The following is a 16,661-nucleotide window of genomic DNA, read 5'->3' on the forward strand; positions in this document are numbered from 1 at the left end:
TCAAAATTTTTAAGACTGCATTTATTTGTCTCTAGAAAGTATCCCTGGGCTGGCCTTCTCACTTTTCATACTTGGGGAGGCTGAAACAGACAAGAGAATTCACTGTAAATGGCCAAAGAACAGTCAGTTCTCATATATACACACGAATATGATTAATAATGAAATTAATAGACATTTAAATTAATTTTTTTAAAGGGGGACACTTGGTGCTTTTCTTTTTTTTTTTTTTTTTTTTTAAAGATTTATTTATATAAGCACTGGGTACAGTCAGAAGCGCGGGAGGGTGAGAGAATTCACCAGAGCCAGAGCAGAGAGCAGAATAGGCAGAAGGACTGAAGTACACTGCTGAGGGGAGCAGTGGGCGTGGCAGGAGAGGTCTGTCGCACCATGTGGGACCCTCACCCAGCTGCCAGGGATCGAACCAGTGGTGCAGAGGCTGTGGGCAGCTTCGCAACCCAGTGCTCAACCGCTGCGCTACTGGGGAGGCCCCAGGCGTTTAAATTTAAAAATACCATTTTAACCCATTAAAATTCCATCATTTTAATAGATCCCATTTGTGGCAAGGATATTATGAAATCAGCACTTTTACACAGCTAGTGATATCATAAATTGGCACCATGTACCATGCCTTAGATTGTACCTACCTGAGACTACCTATGATTCAGCAATTCTACTTCTGGAAATCTATCCTAAAAAGTAATACAGAAAGGGTTAAAAACATCGGTTATGTTTATGAGAACAAAAAAACCCTGAAAACAAATGCCCAACAATTAGAAAACTGCCCCAATTCATGGGCCATTAAAATTTATTTAAAAAGACTATATAGTGACCTCTAAATATGCCAATGATAGAAGAAAAAAATAGAACCCAATGTTATATGCCTATACTTTCTTAATTGAGTTACAGAGGAAAAAAATTGGAGAATTTTAGTATATTTCTCTCAGTGGTTTTGCTAAGGTAAGATTAATTCAGGTCTTCTCAATTTTCTGAAATCTCAAATCGAATAAAAATCAAACACATGTCTAAAATGTCACTCAAATCATGAGCGACAGTTTAGACATTAGAGTGCAGAAGTTATCACTACAAATAATGCAATACTGCATTTGAATACTTTAATTTAGCTTAAAAAGATATAAAACACACACTTACCTATTTTCTAGTCCATTTTTATTTTCATTTTAAGGGCGATCTTGCTAGAAAGATGGCTAAATGGTTTAACACTATATACTCACAGTTCCCAATTCCAACATTATATCAACGCATTGGATATTGAGCTGTTGACATGTAAAATGAGTATCTTTCTTTGTATATCACAGGTGGTTATAAAAACTAAATAGGTTAAATATATAAACAGGCAGGAATAGTGCCTGGCATAAAGTATCAATAACTTTTTTCTAATTTTGATCAAGTCTTTCCATTATACATGTGAATCAAACTTTTTTCTTTAGTTCAAATTTAGCTTTGGAGGGCCTCCCGGTGGCGCAGCAGTTGAGCGCTGGGCTGTGAAGCTGCCCGCAGCCTCTGCAGCCCCGGTAAGATCCCCAGCTGCTGGTGCGAGGGTCCCACATGGCCGCAGACCTCTCCTGCCGCGCCTGCTGCTCCCCTCAGCAGTATATTTCGTCAGTCTGCCTGCTCTGTTCCCCACTCTGGCTCTGGTGAATTCTCTCACCCTCCCATGCTTCTGACTGTACCCAGTGCTTGTATAAATAAATAAATAAATCTTTAAAAAAAAAATTTAGTGAGCCTCCCCTGGTGGCGCAGCCGTTGAGTGCTGGGTTGCGAAGCTGTCTTCAGCCGTCTGCTCCCCGGCGCGCAGACCTCTCCTGCCACCCGCTGCTCCCCTCAGCAGTGTACTTCGGTCCTTCTGCCTGCTCTGCTCCCCTCTCTGGCTCTGGTGAATTCTCTCACCCTCCTGCGCTTCTGACTGTACCCAGTGCTTGTATAAATAAATAAATAAATCTTAAAAAAAAAAAAAAAATTGGCAGAAGAGCTAAATAGACATTTCCCCAAAGATGACACAGGCGGCTAACAGGCATATGAAAAAAATGTTCAACATCACTTAGTGAAATGCAAATTAAAAACAAAATAAGACACCACCTCACTGCCATGACAATGGCCCAAATCAAAAACCCAGCAACAACAAATGCTGGTGAGGGTGTGGAGAAAAAGGAATCCTCACATATGGCTGCTAGGAATGTAGACTGGTCCAGCCTCTATGGAAAGCAATATGGCAGCTCCTCAAAATATTCAAAACAGATACACCACATGATCCAGAAATTCCACCCCTAAGTATCTACCTGAAGAATGCAAAAACACTAATACAAAGGGATGCATATATTTCTATGCATCATTGTTTACAATAGCCAAGTTATTTAAGCAACCTAAATGCTCATGCTCAATAACAGAGCAGTGGACTAAGAAGACGTGGTACAGATACACAGTGGAATCCTACTCAGCTATAAAAAAGAAAAGATTAACTCTTACCATCTGTGGCAACATGGATGGAACTGGAGAGGATTATGCTAAATGAAATAAGTCAGAAGGAGAAAGACAAATTTCATTCATATGTATACTACCAATAAATAAAACAAAGGAACTAACAAAATTGAACCAAAATTTAAAAAAAAAAAAAAAACAGAAATATGCCTGCGAATTGAGGCTACTGGGGGGTGGGGGGTACGGAAATGGAAGAGAGATGTAACAAAATGGAGATGGTGCCCAGTATTCTAGGGTAAAGGACTATGAGTGCTTTTGCTGTGGGTGTGATGTGCAAAGGGTAGACATTTGAGGAGGTGTGCACCTATTCCCCTAGATTATGTACAGTGTTGTAAACCAAAGTTACTGCAAGAAAAAAAGAAGAATAGGTTTATTGAACAGCCTTCCCATGCACACACAAAAAAATTGCTTATGGACTGCGTATAAGTCTAGGTAAGCAAAGGCCCAGAAGAAGGTGGTCTAAGGAATGGAAACCCAACTTGCTGCTCAGCAACTTCAATCAGGCAGGTGCACTCCTCTTGTTGGCTGTATTGCTGGATAATTGAGCTATTAACCCATGTAATTTTCCATCCACCCACTGAGCGAAGGGTTAGTATGTGTGTGGAGAGCAGAGCCAGAGGTAGGTAGATCCCAACTAGAAGTCCTCGCTCACTGAACTTTAAGAGTTCCCAATCTAACAATAGGTTGAATAGCAAGGCTCTCATTTGAAAGAAGCCAATTTTGTTGAAAGGGGGATTAATTAATGTGTGGGTTCTAGTGGGCTGGAGTTTAGATGGCTGCTCATCAGTTACTCACAGAGCACTCCAGAGGCAAGATATGATGTGGGGAAGTCTTCCTACAAACACAGAGATGAAAGTTGAAATAGCAGGAAGTAGTTATTCAGAGGGACTAGAACTAATATGTGGAACTGGTCTGGTGGCTGGCAAGGTCCCCTGTACCATCCAGCCCTTGGCCCAAGAGTGGGGAAAGTTACATAAGGTAATGGAACCCAAGAAAGGTAGAGTAGAATCTCACTGGGGCTTTATGAACAGTGGAGTACAGTGTGGAAAGTAGTTACACTCCTCATACCTAAGCTGTGCTCAGCTTCTCAAAAGCCCACGCCTGCCACAGTACTGGGGTGGATTTTTTGCTGTTGTATAAATTCACCACCTGGGGGGTATGTGAGGTGACTGACAGATGACAGATGCTTCAGAGCTCTCCCAGGGCCAAGTCCACTCAACTAGTCAAGCATTTCATTTCACAGCTTAAATGACTTTAGAAGAAACGTCCCTACTGATTAGCTTCACACAGATCACCACAACCGGGAGAGGTGGTAATGCAAGTCTACCTTCTGCAAAGACTTTCTCCTCTCAGAAGCTCTATCCAGATTTTTTCCATATCATACCATAATTTAAAAGCATATGAGAGTAATACACCCTATACCAGACACTTATTTTCACCCATGTCCTTCCAGAGCCCCTCTGATCCAGCACAACAGTCATCTCTCCCCGGCACTGAGGGTAGTCTTTGTCCAAGGACAGTCTCTATAGTATCACAGGCAACTCAACAAAATCCAGGGCCTTGTGTGATAAGAATGCTCTCTAGCCACAGGAATGGTGGGTAGTGAGTCTCTCACCCCTAACAAGCAGCAAATTCCTACACCTTGAAACGCAATTCTAAATGAGACTTACCCGGCCCTTGATGTTAATCCCTGTCCCTACCAAGGCCAGATGCTGTGGCTACACGTGGTTCCCGGTCCTAACCTGCTGACCCAGGAAGTGAACCTCCATTCCTGCCTTCAACAGTCTTATGTACTTCATTTGGGATCTTGTTGCTTGAGAATGTTGCTGATCTTGCAGATTGTTCTAACCCCACCCCTACTCCCAGCCTCCTTCTGTCAATACCAGTATTCAACTCCTTTCTTCCTCTGAGGGCAGGAAGAGAGTGCCAACTCCTGCAAACTGAAGTTGGAGTGGACCTTCCTCCCAAATCCTAAGCCCCTCTGTATATTAGCACCAGTCCAGGGAGCCACTCCAGCTGTTCTGGGTCTCCAATTAGGGTATCTGGCCAGGATCCTTAAAACCCTATGTAGTCACTCCCTCGGGTAAGCTGGTTGAGCCTGTATGAGAATCTTTTGTCAAATAAAGGTGAGGCTGAGTTTTGCTTCCTTGGCCCTTTTATGTTAATCCATCTTGGTTCCTGATTGTAAAATGCAAGCTCTTACAAATTCAATAAACATGATATTGAATAATTGCTCGTCACATACAAATGAGGATTTCTGAGTTAAAGATAATTACACAGTAGACACTTCAAAGAACAAAATGACTTTCCCTGCCCCTTCCTGACAATTCAGTGTTAATGCTGTTAGTTGCAGTAGGGTGAGCCATGGAGGTAGGGAGAGCTGTGGTGGCCTGAGTGTGGGAGTCCAGCAGGTGAGTGCATATCCATACACGAGGGGCCCAGCACAGGATGTCAAAGACCAAGCAGATAAGCATCCACAGATGGCCCAGTGCAAAGTGGTAAAGCCCAATTAGGTTAAGAAGGGCTGTAGAGTGTGACCTGGCATAGAGAGTCAGAATCCAAGCTGGGTGAGGGTGTCCAGATCAGGAAGGAGAAGTCCAAGTTGAGGAAGGCAGGCATCCATCTGAGCAGGCCTGACACGGGGATCCCGAGCCAGAGCAGGACAAGAAGCCATCACACAGGGGTGAGGGTGGGGGGTTGAGTGGAATGTCAGTCAGGATGGGGTTCTTGTGGAGAGGCAGATTGTCATGGATGTTATGAACTGACCTATGTTCCCCCCCCACACAAATTCATATGTTGAAGTCTTACCTTCATTAACTTTGACTATTTGGGGATAATCACCTCTTTAAAGGCCCTGAATTAAAATGAGATTGTTAGCATAGGTACCCATCTAGTCTGAGAGAGAATAGGCCATCTGCAAGCCAAGGAGAGAGGCCACAGAAGAAACCAAACCCACCGACAACTTAACTTAGACTCCAGCCTCCAGAGCTGTCAAAGCCACCCACTCAGCTTGTCTATTTTGTACAGCAACCCTAGCAAACTAATACAGGTGTCGAAGCCTAAAAGGAGTGTGAAGAGCCATGCAGGGAGAGGATGGTGCAGAACTGGGAAACAGGAGTGCATTACACCCGGAGAGTCCCTGATGAAAAGCTGATTCCAGGGCCAAGCTGGGAGAATACAAGAGCTTAGAACATGGAGCTTAGAACATGAACCAAGAAGAAAGTGATCAAAACACCATGGTAGCAAGTGGAAAGACAGTCCCCTTATAGGGGCTTTCACTGGACGCAATAAGGACAATTTTAATAACAAAATAGATGATGAAATAGGATGTGATAAAATCTACTGCATTAGGGCCTCCCTGGTAGTGCAGGCAGTTGAAGCTGTGAAGCTGTCCACAGCCTCTGCAGTGCCGGTTTGATCCCCGCCGGCCTCGGAGCAACCCACATGGCGAGCAGACCTCTCCTGTTTCACCCACTGCTCCCCTCAGCAGTGTATTTCGTCAGTCTGCCTGTTCCGTTCCCCGCTCTGTCTCTGGTGAATCCTCTCACCCTCCCACACATCTGGCCTGTACCCCAATTCTTATATAAATAAATAAATCTTTTTAAAAAATCTACTGCATTAAGTAGAAAACCATGCATCTATGATATAAAAAATACAGAAACAAGCTTAAGATTCTACAATAAGCGAATAGCAAAACTACCACTAACTATACCACTATAGTTAACTATAGTTTAACTATACCACTAACTAGCCCCTGAGCTAATATTCAGCAATACCACAAATACTTTGCAAGTCAGATCATTTCAGGGACATTGCAGTGAGTACAAAAAGGCAGTCTCTAAAGCTTACTGTATGATTCCATTTATAGGACATTCCCAAAATGATAAATTAGAGAGATGGGGGAAGCATCAGTGATTGCCGTGTGCTAGGGACAGTGAGGGCAGTGGGCAGGTGTGACAGTGAAGGGAGAGCTTGGTGGTGATGGAACAGCACTGGATCTTGATTGCAGTGGTGACGCCACAATCTACACATGTGATAAATAATGGAGCAACACACACAGGGTGCCATATCAACTTTCTGGTTTTGATATTGTACTAGAGTTACATAAGGCATGGCCATTCGGGGAAACTGAGTAAAGGGTATATGGAACTTCTCCGGACTATCTTTACAACTACCTATGGATCTATAATTATTTCAAAGTTAAGCTAAATGAGTATAAAACATTTGATGAGTAATGGCTATATAAATAGCTTCAAGCCTACACACACACACAACAAAATACATATTAATTACAAAAGAAAAAGGCTATTTATAAAGTCCAAAGGTCTGGCAGGCATCACATTGAGCAAGAGATCAAAGAGAATAACCTTGGTAATGAGAAAAATCAAAATCCACCCCATCTGAGAAGCATCGCTGAGTAAAAGCAGCATCACTGAGTAAAAGCAGCATCACTTCCACAATTTTCCAAATGTGTATCTTTAAATAGACAAACTAGAAACAAGGATCATTCTCAAAATTGGCCTGTTATCCTCAAATGTACAAAGGTCATAAAAATCATGGAAAGAATAAAGAATTGTTCCAGAATTGTTTTCAAAGAGAGAAAATACAACTAAATGCAACTCATGACTCTCAGCTGGGTCCCTTCTCTAGAGAGGACATTATTGAGAGTGTGTGAAATTGATCAAGGATTGTGGATTGTGGGGTAGTAGTGCCAAAATTTCCTGGAGACTGCACTGTGTTCTTGGAGGAAAATGTCCCCACTTGGAGGAAATGTGTACTAAAGTAATTAGAGGTGATGGGGTATCAGGATTTGAGACATGCAGTAACTCACCAACGGTCACTCAGCTAGCCAGTGATAAAACCAGGCTTTAAGTCTCAGCATTCTGTCTCTAGATCCTGCACTCAACTGCTATTCTATTTCCTAACTCTCAAATGAGTCAGGAAAGGCTGTACTTAGACTTGTAACCCATCTATAAATTGATTATTATTTCAGAGTTAATGTTTTGAATGTCAAAAACCCTTGACAAAACCGATAAAATCCTGGGACACTTCTGCAATAATGGCACTTTACATTCAGGCCTTGGAAATCACATCTTGGAAATCACATCTTGGAAATCACAGAGATTACATGCAATAAAAAAAAGTCCAATACATGAGTCATTCTGTGTTGGGTATAATAACTAGCGCATTCTCCCAACAACAGCTTAAACCTGGTTAACTAAAAGACTAAAATTTAAGTGTCTTGTTCCCTTTTCTAAGAAGGTTCCAGTCAGAACTTTTCTGTTTCTTACTAGAAAATTTTTGTCCCCACTTTAGATCTATTATAAATGGCCTATTTCCAGGATCAATTATCCCTGGAAAACTAGGACCTCCTGTCTACACTTCCTGTTGGTGTTGCCACACATAAGCCTGCTCTGCTCACATTTAGGTTCCACCTCCAGCCCAGGCCCAACAGGACTGGCAATAAGGTATAACCAGGTAGCTCACTATGAGAATGACATGGTTACACCTACCTGACAAAATTCAGTAAGGACTAAGTACAAGTAAAATTCTTGCCTTAATATCTAGTACATGTTAAGGCTTACATTTGTGGAAGTATTACTGTTATTACCTTACATAGCCAAGTTCATGGTTCAGTTAAGGTGATGTCTTCACTCTTGAGTTCTTAGTCATTCCCTGTCAGCTCATATAGTAGCAATAGAAATTCTGTCTCCCGAGGGTTGACTGACAAGGGACGATTTATCTCTCCAGTGGCCAGAATATGAAACTCTATACTGAGCGTACAAAAATTAATTCCTTAGAAAATAGTATACACATCAGAAATGGGAGCATTGTTGAGTCAAGCGAGAAAACCCAGAACACTCACTGCATCAGAGGTAGGATGTATGTGGCTTATTGTGGGTTGCTCGCCATTAATACTGATTTTTGTGGTTGTGTCAAGCAGATTTAATACTGTCCTAGTGAAAACCAACAGGTGAAGTACATCACTGACATGTCATTTGAACCTCACAGATATCTTATATAAATTCACTGTTCCCACTCTACAAATGGGGAAACTGAGGACTTGAGAGATGCAGTAACTCACCAATGGTCACTCAGCTAGCCAGTGATAAAACCAGGCTTTAAGCCTCAACACTCTGCTATCCTAAACTGCTCCCACCGCCAACCATTACTGTGACTCCACACCGCCATAGCCCTCACATCACTCTAAGCTTGGTTCTGGATTCCCACGAGCCTTTCTTGTTTCAATAGCAATAGTGTTGTCCGGTAGCATAAGGGGTCTCTACTGTGTAACACTGAGACACAGGGTGAAAATTCTACTTTCTAAACTTGGAGGAGCAGGCCGCTACTTCAGCAGCTTTTGCTTCATTAAGTGTGGCAAAGCAATGAGAGATGTTACAATAAACTCTTCTGGTTTTTTTTTTAAATGCTGTCTAACAACAAGATCTATTTTTTAAAAAATGCATGTACAGAAGAGACTATGTGGACAGTTCATAGGTAATTTGGTGGTGGGAATACCTGAGGAGAGAAATCAAACCTTATATAAAGCGAACGACCATGTAAAAAAAATATTAAAAAATATAATCGCAAACCAAAACAAATAAAAAATTTTAAAAACGCGTGTGTAGGAGCTTGCCTGTGAGCAGGGCATGTCCTTCTGCACAGCAACACCAGGTAGCTTATGTGTGGAGGGCTACTTACTTTTCTGAAGACCCTCAGTAGCCACAAAATCTTTTGATGAATTAGGGTCAAAAACATAAGCTTAAGTCTACCCTGGGTGATTCTGGAGGAGTTGCCTTCCCTTTTAAGGTGCTTACCAACTAATGTGAAAATAGATTTCCAAAGCAGCAAACTCCACCTCCTCACTTAGATGCTTTCACAAATATCTTGTTTCTATCATCTTTTAGCATGGAAAAAGCTACATGCCTAAAGGACTATATCGAGTTTTTTGATATCTATAAATCCATCTAACAGGGAACACTACCAGGTTCCTGGTTGGGGAGGTAACTCCGGTGGAAGACATTGCCTTCTGGCAACACGTGTATGCCAACTCACCACTGCCACCTGCTGTCCAGGGCCCTTCCTCCTCATTCTTCAAGCCCACAGCGCAGGGGGCATGTTGGCTGATGTTTCTCAGTAGCTCTCTAGCCAGGGATATATGTGGTTCAGAAGTGTTGCTGCTATAGCTCTGGTGATCTGGATCTTGTTTCTAGAAACCATATTCAGTTGTCATACATGACATTCAGACTTTGAACATTTAAATCAATATATTTCAATAAACCAATGACATAGGCAATGCTTCAGTTGCAACCATCACTCAGACTTATTTTGTTCTACTATAACCTTAAAACGTTGTGCAACTGGCAACTGCATTAAAAATATTTCAGCACAAAACATCCCATATTTTATAATAAATTAATATTGAAAAGCACTTTTTCTCAGACTCCAGATTTGTACCAAAACACCCTCAACTCCCTCAAGCTGACTTGAGGGACTTCCAGTCCGTTCCTATGCTGATGCAACTCAAATGCTGGGCATGGTTGCCTACCCCTGCAACCAGGCAGCTTCTGTCACTTCTCCCACTACTTCCCACCTTCAGATTCCCAGTCCTTGACTCTAGGACTCTATCTTGTTTGTCCACCCACCTGCTACCTTCTCCTCTCTAATGGTTCCTCCTTATCAGTGATTCTGCTAATGTCTTTTCACTCTAGCTTACCTCTAATTACTAAGTCCTTTTCAGGCCTTCAAGGTTTGCCTCATCACAGAAGGAGCTCATAAAACCAGTCCATACTTTCCACTGCCTAAGAGACACCTCTGAGCGATGCATCCTTATAATGGTGGTGACACTATGGTGCATGACAGTTTTCAGAGCACACCATTCATTTCTGTGTCCACTGAATGGTCACAAACCCCATGAGACTAGTCTCATCAGGCCACTGCTAAGCTCTCCCATAGTATCCCTCAGGGAAAGAAATGCCTCCTCCTTCCAGTGTCCTGGCAGATGTGTATCCTGGGAAACCACATCAGAGAGGGAGACTACCACATAGACTATGTTTATGGAAGCCTCTTCTCATGCCCCAACTGTCAAGATCCTATTAGAGATTCAGCAGTTAGGGGCCAGGTGCCCCAGACAGTGACAAGAGGTAAACGTGAGAGTCCTCACTTAAGGTCACATATAGATTCTTGGAAACTGTGATTTTAAGTGAACCATGTACAATGAAACCAATTTTTCCACAAACCAATTGATATATGTAAGATTTAAGTTTCTACAGTATGTTTACAATCACAAAAAAACAAAATCACCTAATTTCTAAATAAAGACCCCTAGTCTTCACTGCTAATATGAAACAATCATTTGTGTTCATTTTCCAACCTGCTAATTTCAATTCAGGGTTGGGGTGCCTAGAGCTTATCCTAGCAACTCAGGGTGCAAGGAGGAACCTACCCTGGACACGTGACCCTTCCTACCAGGGTACACCAACACCCACACCCACTACAATGGGAACAACTGACACATGTTCAAGGACCCTAACACACCACTTTCAGGGCCAGGGAGGAAACCCGAACAGACACTGGGAAGAGAAGCAAACTCCACAGACAGTAGCCCCAGCTGGAAATCACTTTCTTTCTCATCAACATTATAACAAAAATGATGTTGAATGAAACAACTTAACTCAAGGACCTGCCATACATAGTGATCCAGAACTTGACTCCAAAGCTCATGAAGACCTGGATTTAAACTGTCCTGACATTTTTTTAGCTGCATGGCCTTTTCCTGTAATTTTGTTTCCTCCTATGTAAAATGGGGATCAGAAATAGCTCAGGGTATTATTGTAAACTAACTGGAACATATACACAAATTGCCTGGCACATAGAAAGGGCACAATGAATGGTGGACATCATTCTAAGTTCTTAAACCTTTACCTCAGAATCATTGGTTCCTCCCAAAACATCACTGAGAATTTGTATGTACTCAGTTGCACCTTTTAGTATATCAACTTTGCTAGGCTTCCTACTTTGGGGAAGAAATGGTACAAGTGCCTTCAGTTTGGCAAAACCACGGTTGAGATTTTTTATCTGTAAAACAAAAAGGAACAGTGACACAGAGAGACTAATTTATACAGACATCCCCCAAACCATAGAAGGGGGTTGTGAGGGTCACTTCCACAGCTCTTGTCTGGACTGGGAACCCAAGCTTCATTGCCCCACTGGTAATGTTGCTCCAGGCAAGAAGAGGAGTGGCATAAACTGGACACTGTGGGTAGATGGGCTGCAAGGGGTGACAGTGATCACCTTGACCTTCTTTTCTTCTCTGCATGTAATGGAGTAGTGGCTAAAGACTGAGTCAATACACACCAGCTCCAGCACTGACCAGTTTTAGGAGAATGTGAGGGATACTTAACATCACCAAGGCCTGCAGAGTGAAGAATATTTTTGTTTTCCTGCAGAGTAAAGACTATCCACTGTGTAGCTTTTAGTGGTGATTAAGGCACATAATTACACATATACTACTTCTTCCTGATCTGGCATAGAAAGTCCTCGGTAAGTGGTAACTTTATTGATAATGAATAAAACCTACACAAGCACTGTGCCATAACCCTTCAACCTCTTCCCCAGCTCAGTGGATGATGTTGAGTCAAGTGGAGTCCAGAGAGACTACCTGTTGGCCAGACTTGGAGTAGAATGAGGCTCCTCATTCTTTTTTAACTCACCAGGGTCTAATCCTCAGTTCTGAAGGCCCAGATCTCTCCCAGATGATCATCCCCTGGGAGACACAGACCCTGGAAGAACTTTCTCCCACTATACCATAAAGCCCACCCATATGGCTCACTTATATCTAAAACCCTTCCCACTCCAAATCAAAGCAGATGGTGGATATAGTTCTATCACAGAATACATGACTAATACATGTAAAACATTGAACTTTGTAATTAAGGAACTACAAATTAAAATAGAAATTGGATGCCACTTTTTTGACATAGCAAGCTGTTTTTTGTTTTATTAATTATAAATTATAACCAGCATTGGGGATAACAAAAAGGGAACAGCTCTGAATCTTACAAGAAGGGATAAAAATTAATAAACTTTTCTAGAAAGCAGTTGGACATCTTATATCAAAAGTGGTGAGAATGAACCAGAGACACACTACAGGGGGGAAGGAGGGATTGGGGTCAAAATAAGGGGGGGTGCAATTGTATGGGCAATATAAAAATTTAAAAAAAATTTTTAAAAAGTGATGAGAGTATATATGTCCCAGTATTTCCACTTCTACCATTTTATTCTAAAGCAATTATCAGATATGCAAATAGATTTAGGCACCAGCACAAAGCTGTGAAAAACATACTTGTTCAACAGTAGAAGACTGGATAAGTGAAGGCCCATTTATATGACAGACAGAGTGCCAGGTCAGGAAGAAATATTTTATGTGTAATTATATCATAATATATATATATATATCACTTAATCAAAGCTGGTCTTTGAAAGAATGCTAAAGAATGTGAGGAATTTTTTTGCTAATGTTCAGTGAAAAAAATTACCAAGGGGATCATCACAGTTTTGTAAAATTATGTGGACACACACAACTAGAAAAACTGAACTGGAAGAAAATGTACAAGATGATAGTTCATTATAGTTAACCTGTGTTGAGGGTGTTTCCCGTCTTTTCTATTTTTTTCCAGGTACATTAATTTTACATCATAAAGGAAAATAAAGGTCATGAGTTTTCAAATGGTAGATTAAAACCAGGACCAGGGCCTCCCTGGTGACGCAAGGGGTTAAGCACCACACTTTGAAGCAATCCCCAGCCTCTGCAGCACTAGTTGGATGCCAGTCCGGCCAGGGAGAAACCCACATGTCGAGGCGGACCTCTCCTGACTCCCCTCAGCAGTGTATTTCAGTCAGTCTGCCTTTTTTGTTCCCCGATCTGTCTCTGGTGAATCCTCTCACCTCTGCCCCCGCCCCCCACCCCGCATCCCTGGCCTGTACCCCAGCTCTTGTATGCATAAATAAATAAATCTTTAAAAAAAAAAAATAAAACCAGGACCAGTTCTCTACAGAAAGCAATTCCTTGCTGGTGGAAAGGTCCACTTAAAATAGCACAGTATTGGATCAGAATCTAGTTTGACGGCCACCTCACATCAAAAGTTACTTTCATAAAGGGTCTAGTGCCCGTTAAAACCATACTTCTCCACTCTTGAAATTCCCCCCCCCCCCCCATTTTTCCAGTCAGTCTTCTCTTCCTAGGTCTTTCTCCTCACCAGACCTAGACAAAGTCCTAGTCGATTCCCTGGGGCTACCTGGGGTGCACAGGCACAGCCCCGAGACCCAGCTGAGCGCTCGCTCCCTCCCTGTTCCACCACCCACGCTCCGGGCTCCAGGATCCCCTCCGCAGCCGCCGAAGCCAAAGATCGCCGGGGCGGGGCGGCCGCGGGCCAAGCCTCCCGGCCGGGCCTCGCGAGCGGCGCTCCCGGCGACCGGTAGAGGCCGCCGGTACCACAGCTCGCCGCGCCGCCGCGCCGGGGAGGGGCCGCGCGCCCGCCCGGCTCCCCGACAGCCACTTTCTCTCGACAGCGAGTTGAGGGGGAGCCTGGGTGCCCGAAGGGGTGGTGTGTTTCCTTATTTGGGGGAAAAAAGGGTAACTCCGCTAAGGGGTCTGCCCCTCGCCCTTGTGCTCCCAGCGGCGACGCCAAGCGCAGGAAAGGCGGCTGGGGAGAGGAGCCTCGGCGCCGCGAGCCCCGGCGCAGCAGAGACGGCCGCGCGATCTCAGGGCCGCTCGCCGCGCGGGGCTTTGAAAAAGCGTCAGCCGGGGCGGCCGGGCTCCGCGTGCTGAGGGGCGCGCTCTGCGCCACCGCCCCACCTCCGCGCGGGCCGGCCGCCGGGGAGGAGCGGGAAGGCGGCCGCCCGGAACGAGCGGCTTCTCGCAAACCCGGACGCGAGCCCGGCCTCGGGGGTCCACGTCGCCTCCGGGTGCGGCGAGTTCCGGGCTCGGGGCCCTCCGGGGCGGGGTCCCGCTGGCCGAGCCCGGGCGGCCGGGGGCGCTGGCGGGGCAGGCGCTCACCCGCTCGCGCTCCTTGGCGTTGGCGACGCGCCGGCGCTCCAGCACCAGCTGCAGGTCCTGGGTGGACGAGTAGCCGCCCGAGGACAGGCGCCGCAGCCGGCAGATGGCGGCCAGCTGGGGTAGCGGCCCGAACTGCTCCCGCAGCACGTCCTCCAGCACCTCGGCCTGAGGGGCGCGCAGGAAGAAGGGCACGGCGTCCATGGCTGACGCGCTGGCCCCCCGCCGCCCGGCCCGTCACCGCCTGCACCTGGGGCCTCACGGGGTGGGGCGGGGAGGGGCGGGGCGGGGGGCGGGGCCTGGACCACCTGCTCGCGTCTCCCGCCCGGCACCTCCGCCCGCCGCTCCGCAGCGGGATGAGGAGTCCACGCCCAGCAGGCTCCAAGGGGGATCACCTGGAACACCGAACTGCAGTGCGGGTTCTCACATTCAGCTCCACACTGGAATCACCTGGGGAATTGATTTTTTGATCCATATACCTGAGTATCCAGCCCCCACTTTCTGACTTCATCAGTCTGGATTGGGGCATGAGCTTCTAGATACATGTATACCCACGTGTATATAAATATGTATGTAGACGATATACATTTACACAAAAAGTTTTCACGAATACATGCAAAGCTTTTTTAAAATTCATTTTGAAATAAATAGAAGTTGCAAACCAAAGTGCAAGAGCATCCCCTCCACCTAGAGGCTCCACTTGCCCTTCTTTCTTTCTTTTTCCTTTTTTTTTTTTTTTTCATATTTGCTCCATTAGCCTCCTTCTCTCTAGAATAGTCCCGTTTTCGTTATTCTTTTTTTCGGAACTGGTCTTTTTCTAAAGCATTTCCTCAGTCTTGTCCTGTCTCCATGACCTATACAGTCTCAAAGAGTACAAGTCTTTCATTCTGTAGCATGTCCTGGAGCCTGGGTCTGTCCAAGGTTTCCTGGCGTTCAGATACAGAAGCAGCAACCTTTTGCAAGGGACCCCATGGGAAGATGCTGGACTTTTCTCAGTGTATCACAGCAGGAGATGCCATGTTGACCTGACCCACCCAGGATGATGTTAACCCTGGTCAGCTGGTGGAGGTAGTGCCTGCCAGATTTCCTCACCACAAGTTTTTCCTTTTAATTGATAACTATTTTTGAAGAGATATTCCTCAGTATCCATTGCTGACTCCTGCCTGAATTAACCAGCGCTCTGATTACAGTATGCTTGGCATCCGGTTGTGAGGAGGCGCTTTCCCTTCTCCCCACTACTTATTCATTTTGTGTTTGTGTCAGCATGACTCATGAATCACTATTTCATTCAATAAGAAATAATCATTCATATCATTATTTATTTTAATGTATTGTCCCAGATTTGGCCCACTGGAGCCCCGTCGAACTGACTCCTCTGTCCTTTTGATGTGATGCTGCCTTCTTTGAGCACTTGCTTCTTGTGCCCAAATAATCTGGCGGTTCCAGGATCATGTTAAATTTTCCCAGCCCTGAAGTCAATTTTCCATTTAGTGGAAGATGGGATTTAGAAGTCAAGGCCGGCACCTACGCTTGATTGTTCATTCATTTTGGAAAGCAGTTGCTGTTCAGATGCTGCAAGCTTTGCAGACAGGAAATCTATGCACACATGCATAAAAGCGTTTGGCCCTTTCTGCATATCTGTGTATAGAGATAGATTTTAAGGCCCTCCCTGGTGGTGCAAGGTGTTAAGACACAACCTATGAAGATATCCGCAGCCACTGCAGCATGGGTTCGATCCCCGGCAGCCAGGGAGCAACCTACATGGCTTAGCAGACCTCTCTGTCTCACTGGCTGCTCCCTTCAGTAGTGTGCTTCAGTCAGTCTGCCTGTTCTGTTCCCCACTCTGTCTCTGGTGAATCCTCTCACCTCCCCATACTTCTGACCTGTACCCCAGTTCTTGTATGCATAAAGAAATCTTTTTTAAAAATAATAAACTTAAAAAAAGAAATAGATTTTAAAATTATGAGTTGACACAAATGCCTTGCAAAGCAACACCTCAGGTTTCTCTCATTTCCCAGCTTTCCCTGGATGTGACTCCCTTCTCCAATGTGAGAAACCTCACTCCCATTATCATTAGTATTTATGTGCTCAATTTCCACATTTAACTGGT

General features: G+C 44.5%; 1 protein-coding gene across 3 annotated transcripts; it reads right to left on the reverse strand.

The window, feature by feature from the left end:
• FIGLA (folliculogenesis specific bHLH transcription factor) lies at window positions 1–14,755 on the reverse strand. Of its 3 annotated transcripts, XR_008554371.1 has the most exons (6): window positions 14,555–14,755; window positions 11,422–11,574; window positions 9,553–9,706; window positions 2,485–2,522; window positions 645–689; window positions 1–80 (listed from the first exon to the last, which is right to left on the reverse strand). XR_008554371.1 is itself a non-coding variant. In XM_054701711.1 (5 exons), exons 1-4 carry the CDS (start codon window positions 14,753–14,755, stop codon window positions 685–687), a joined length of 513 nt encoding a protein of 170 aa, XP_054557686.1. In that variant the 3' UTR covers window positions 1–80; window positions 645–684. The 3 variants fall into 3 exon arrangements, 2 of the variants coding, with proteins under 2 accessions (XP_054557686.1, XP_054557687.1); XM_054701711.1 differs by lacking the exon at window positions 2,485–2,522; XM_054701712.1 differs by lacking the exon at window positions 645–689.
• Window positions 14,756–16,661: the final 1,906 nt, after the last annotated feature.

This window comes from Talpa occidentalis, unplaced genomic scaffold (assembly GCF_014898055.3).
Source record: "Talpa occidentalis isolate TD23 unplaced genomic scaffold, MPIMG_talOcc4v2.1 talOcc4.5, whole genome shotgun sequence".
NCBI lineage: Eukaryota > Metazoa > Chordata > Mammalia > Eulipotyphla > Talpidae > Talpa > Talpa occidentalis.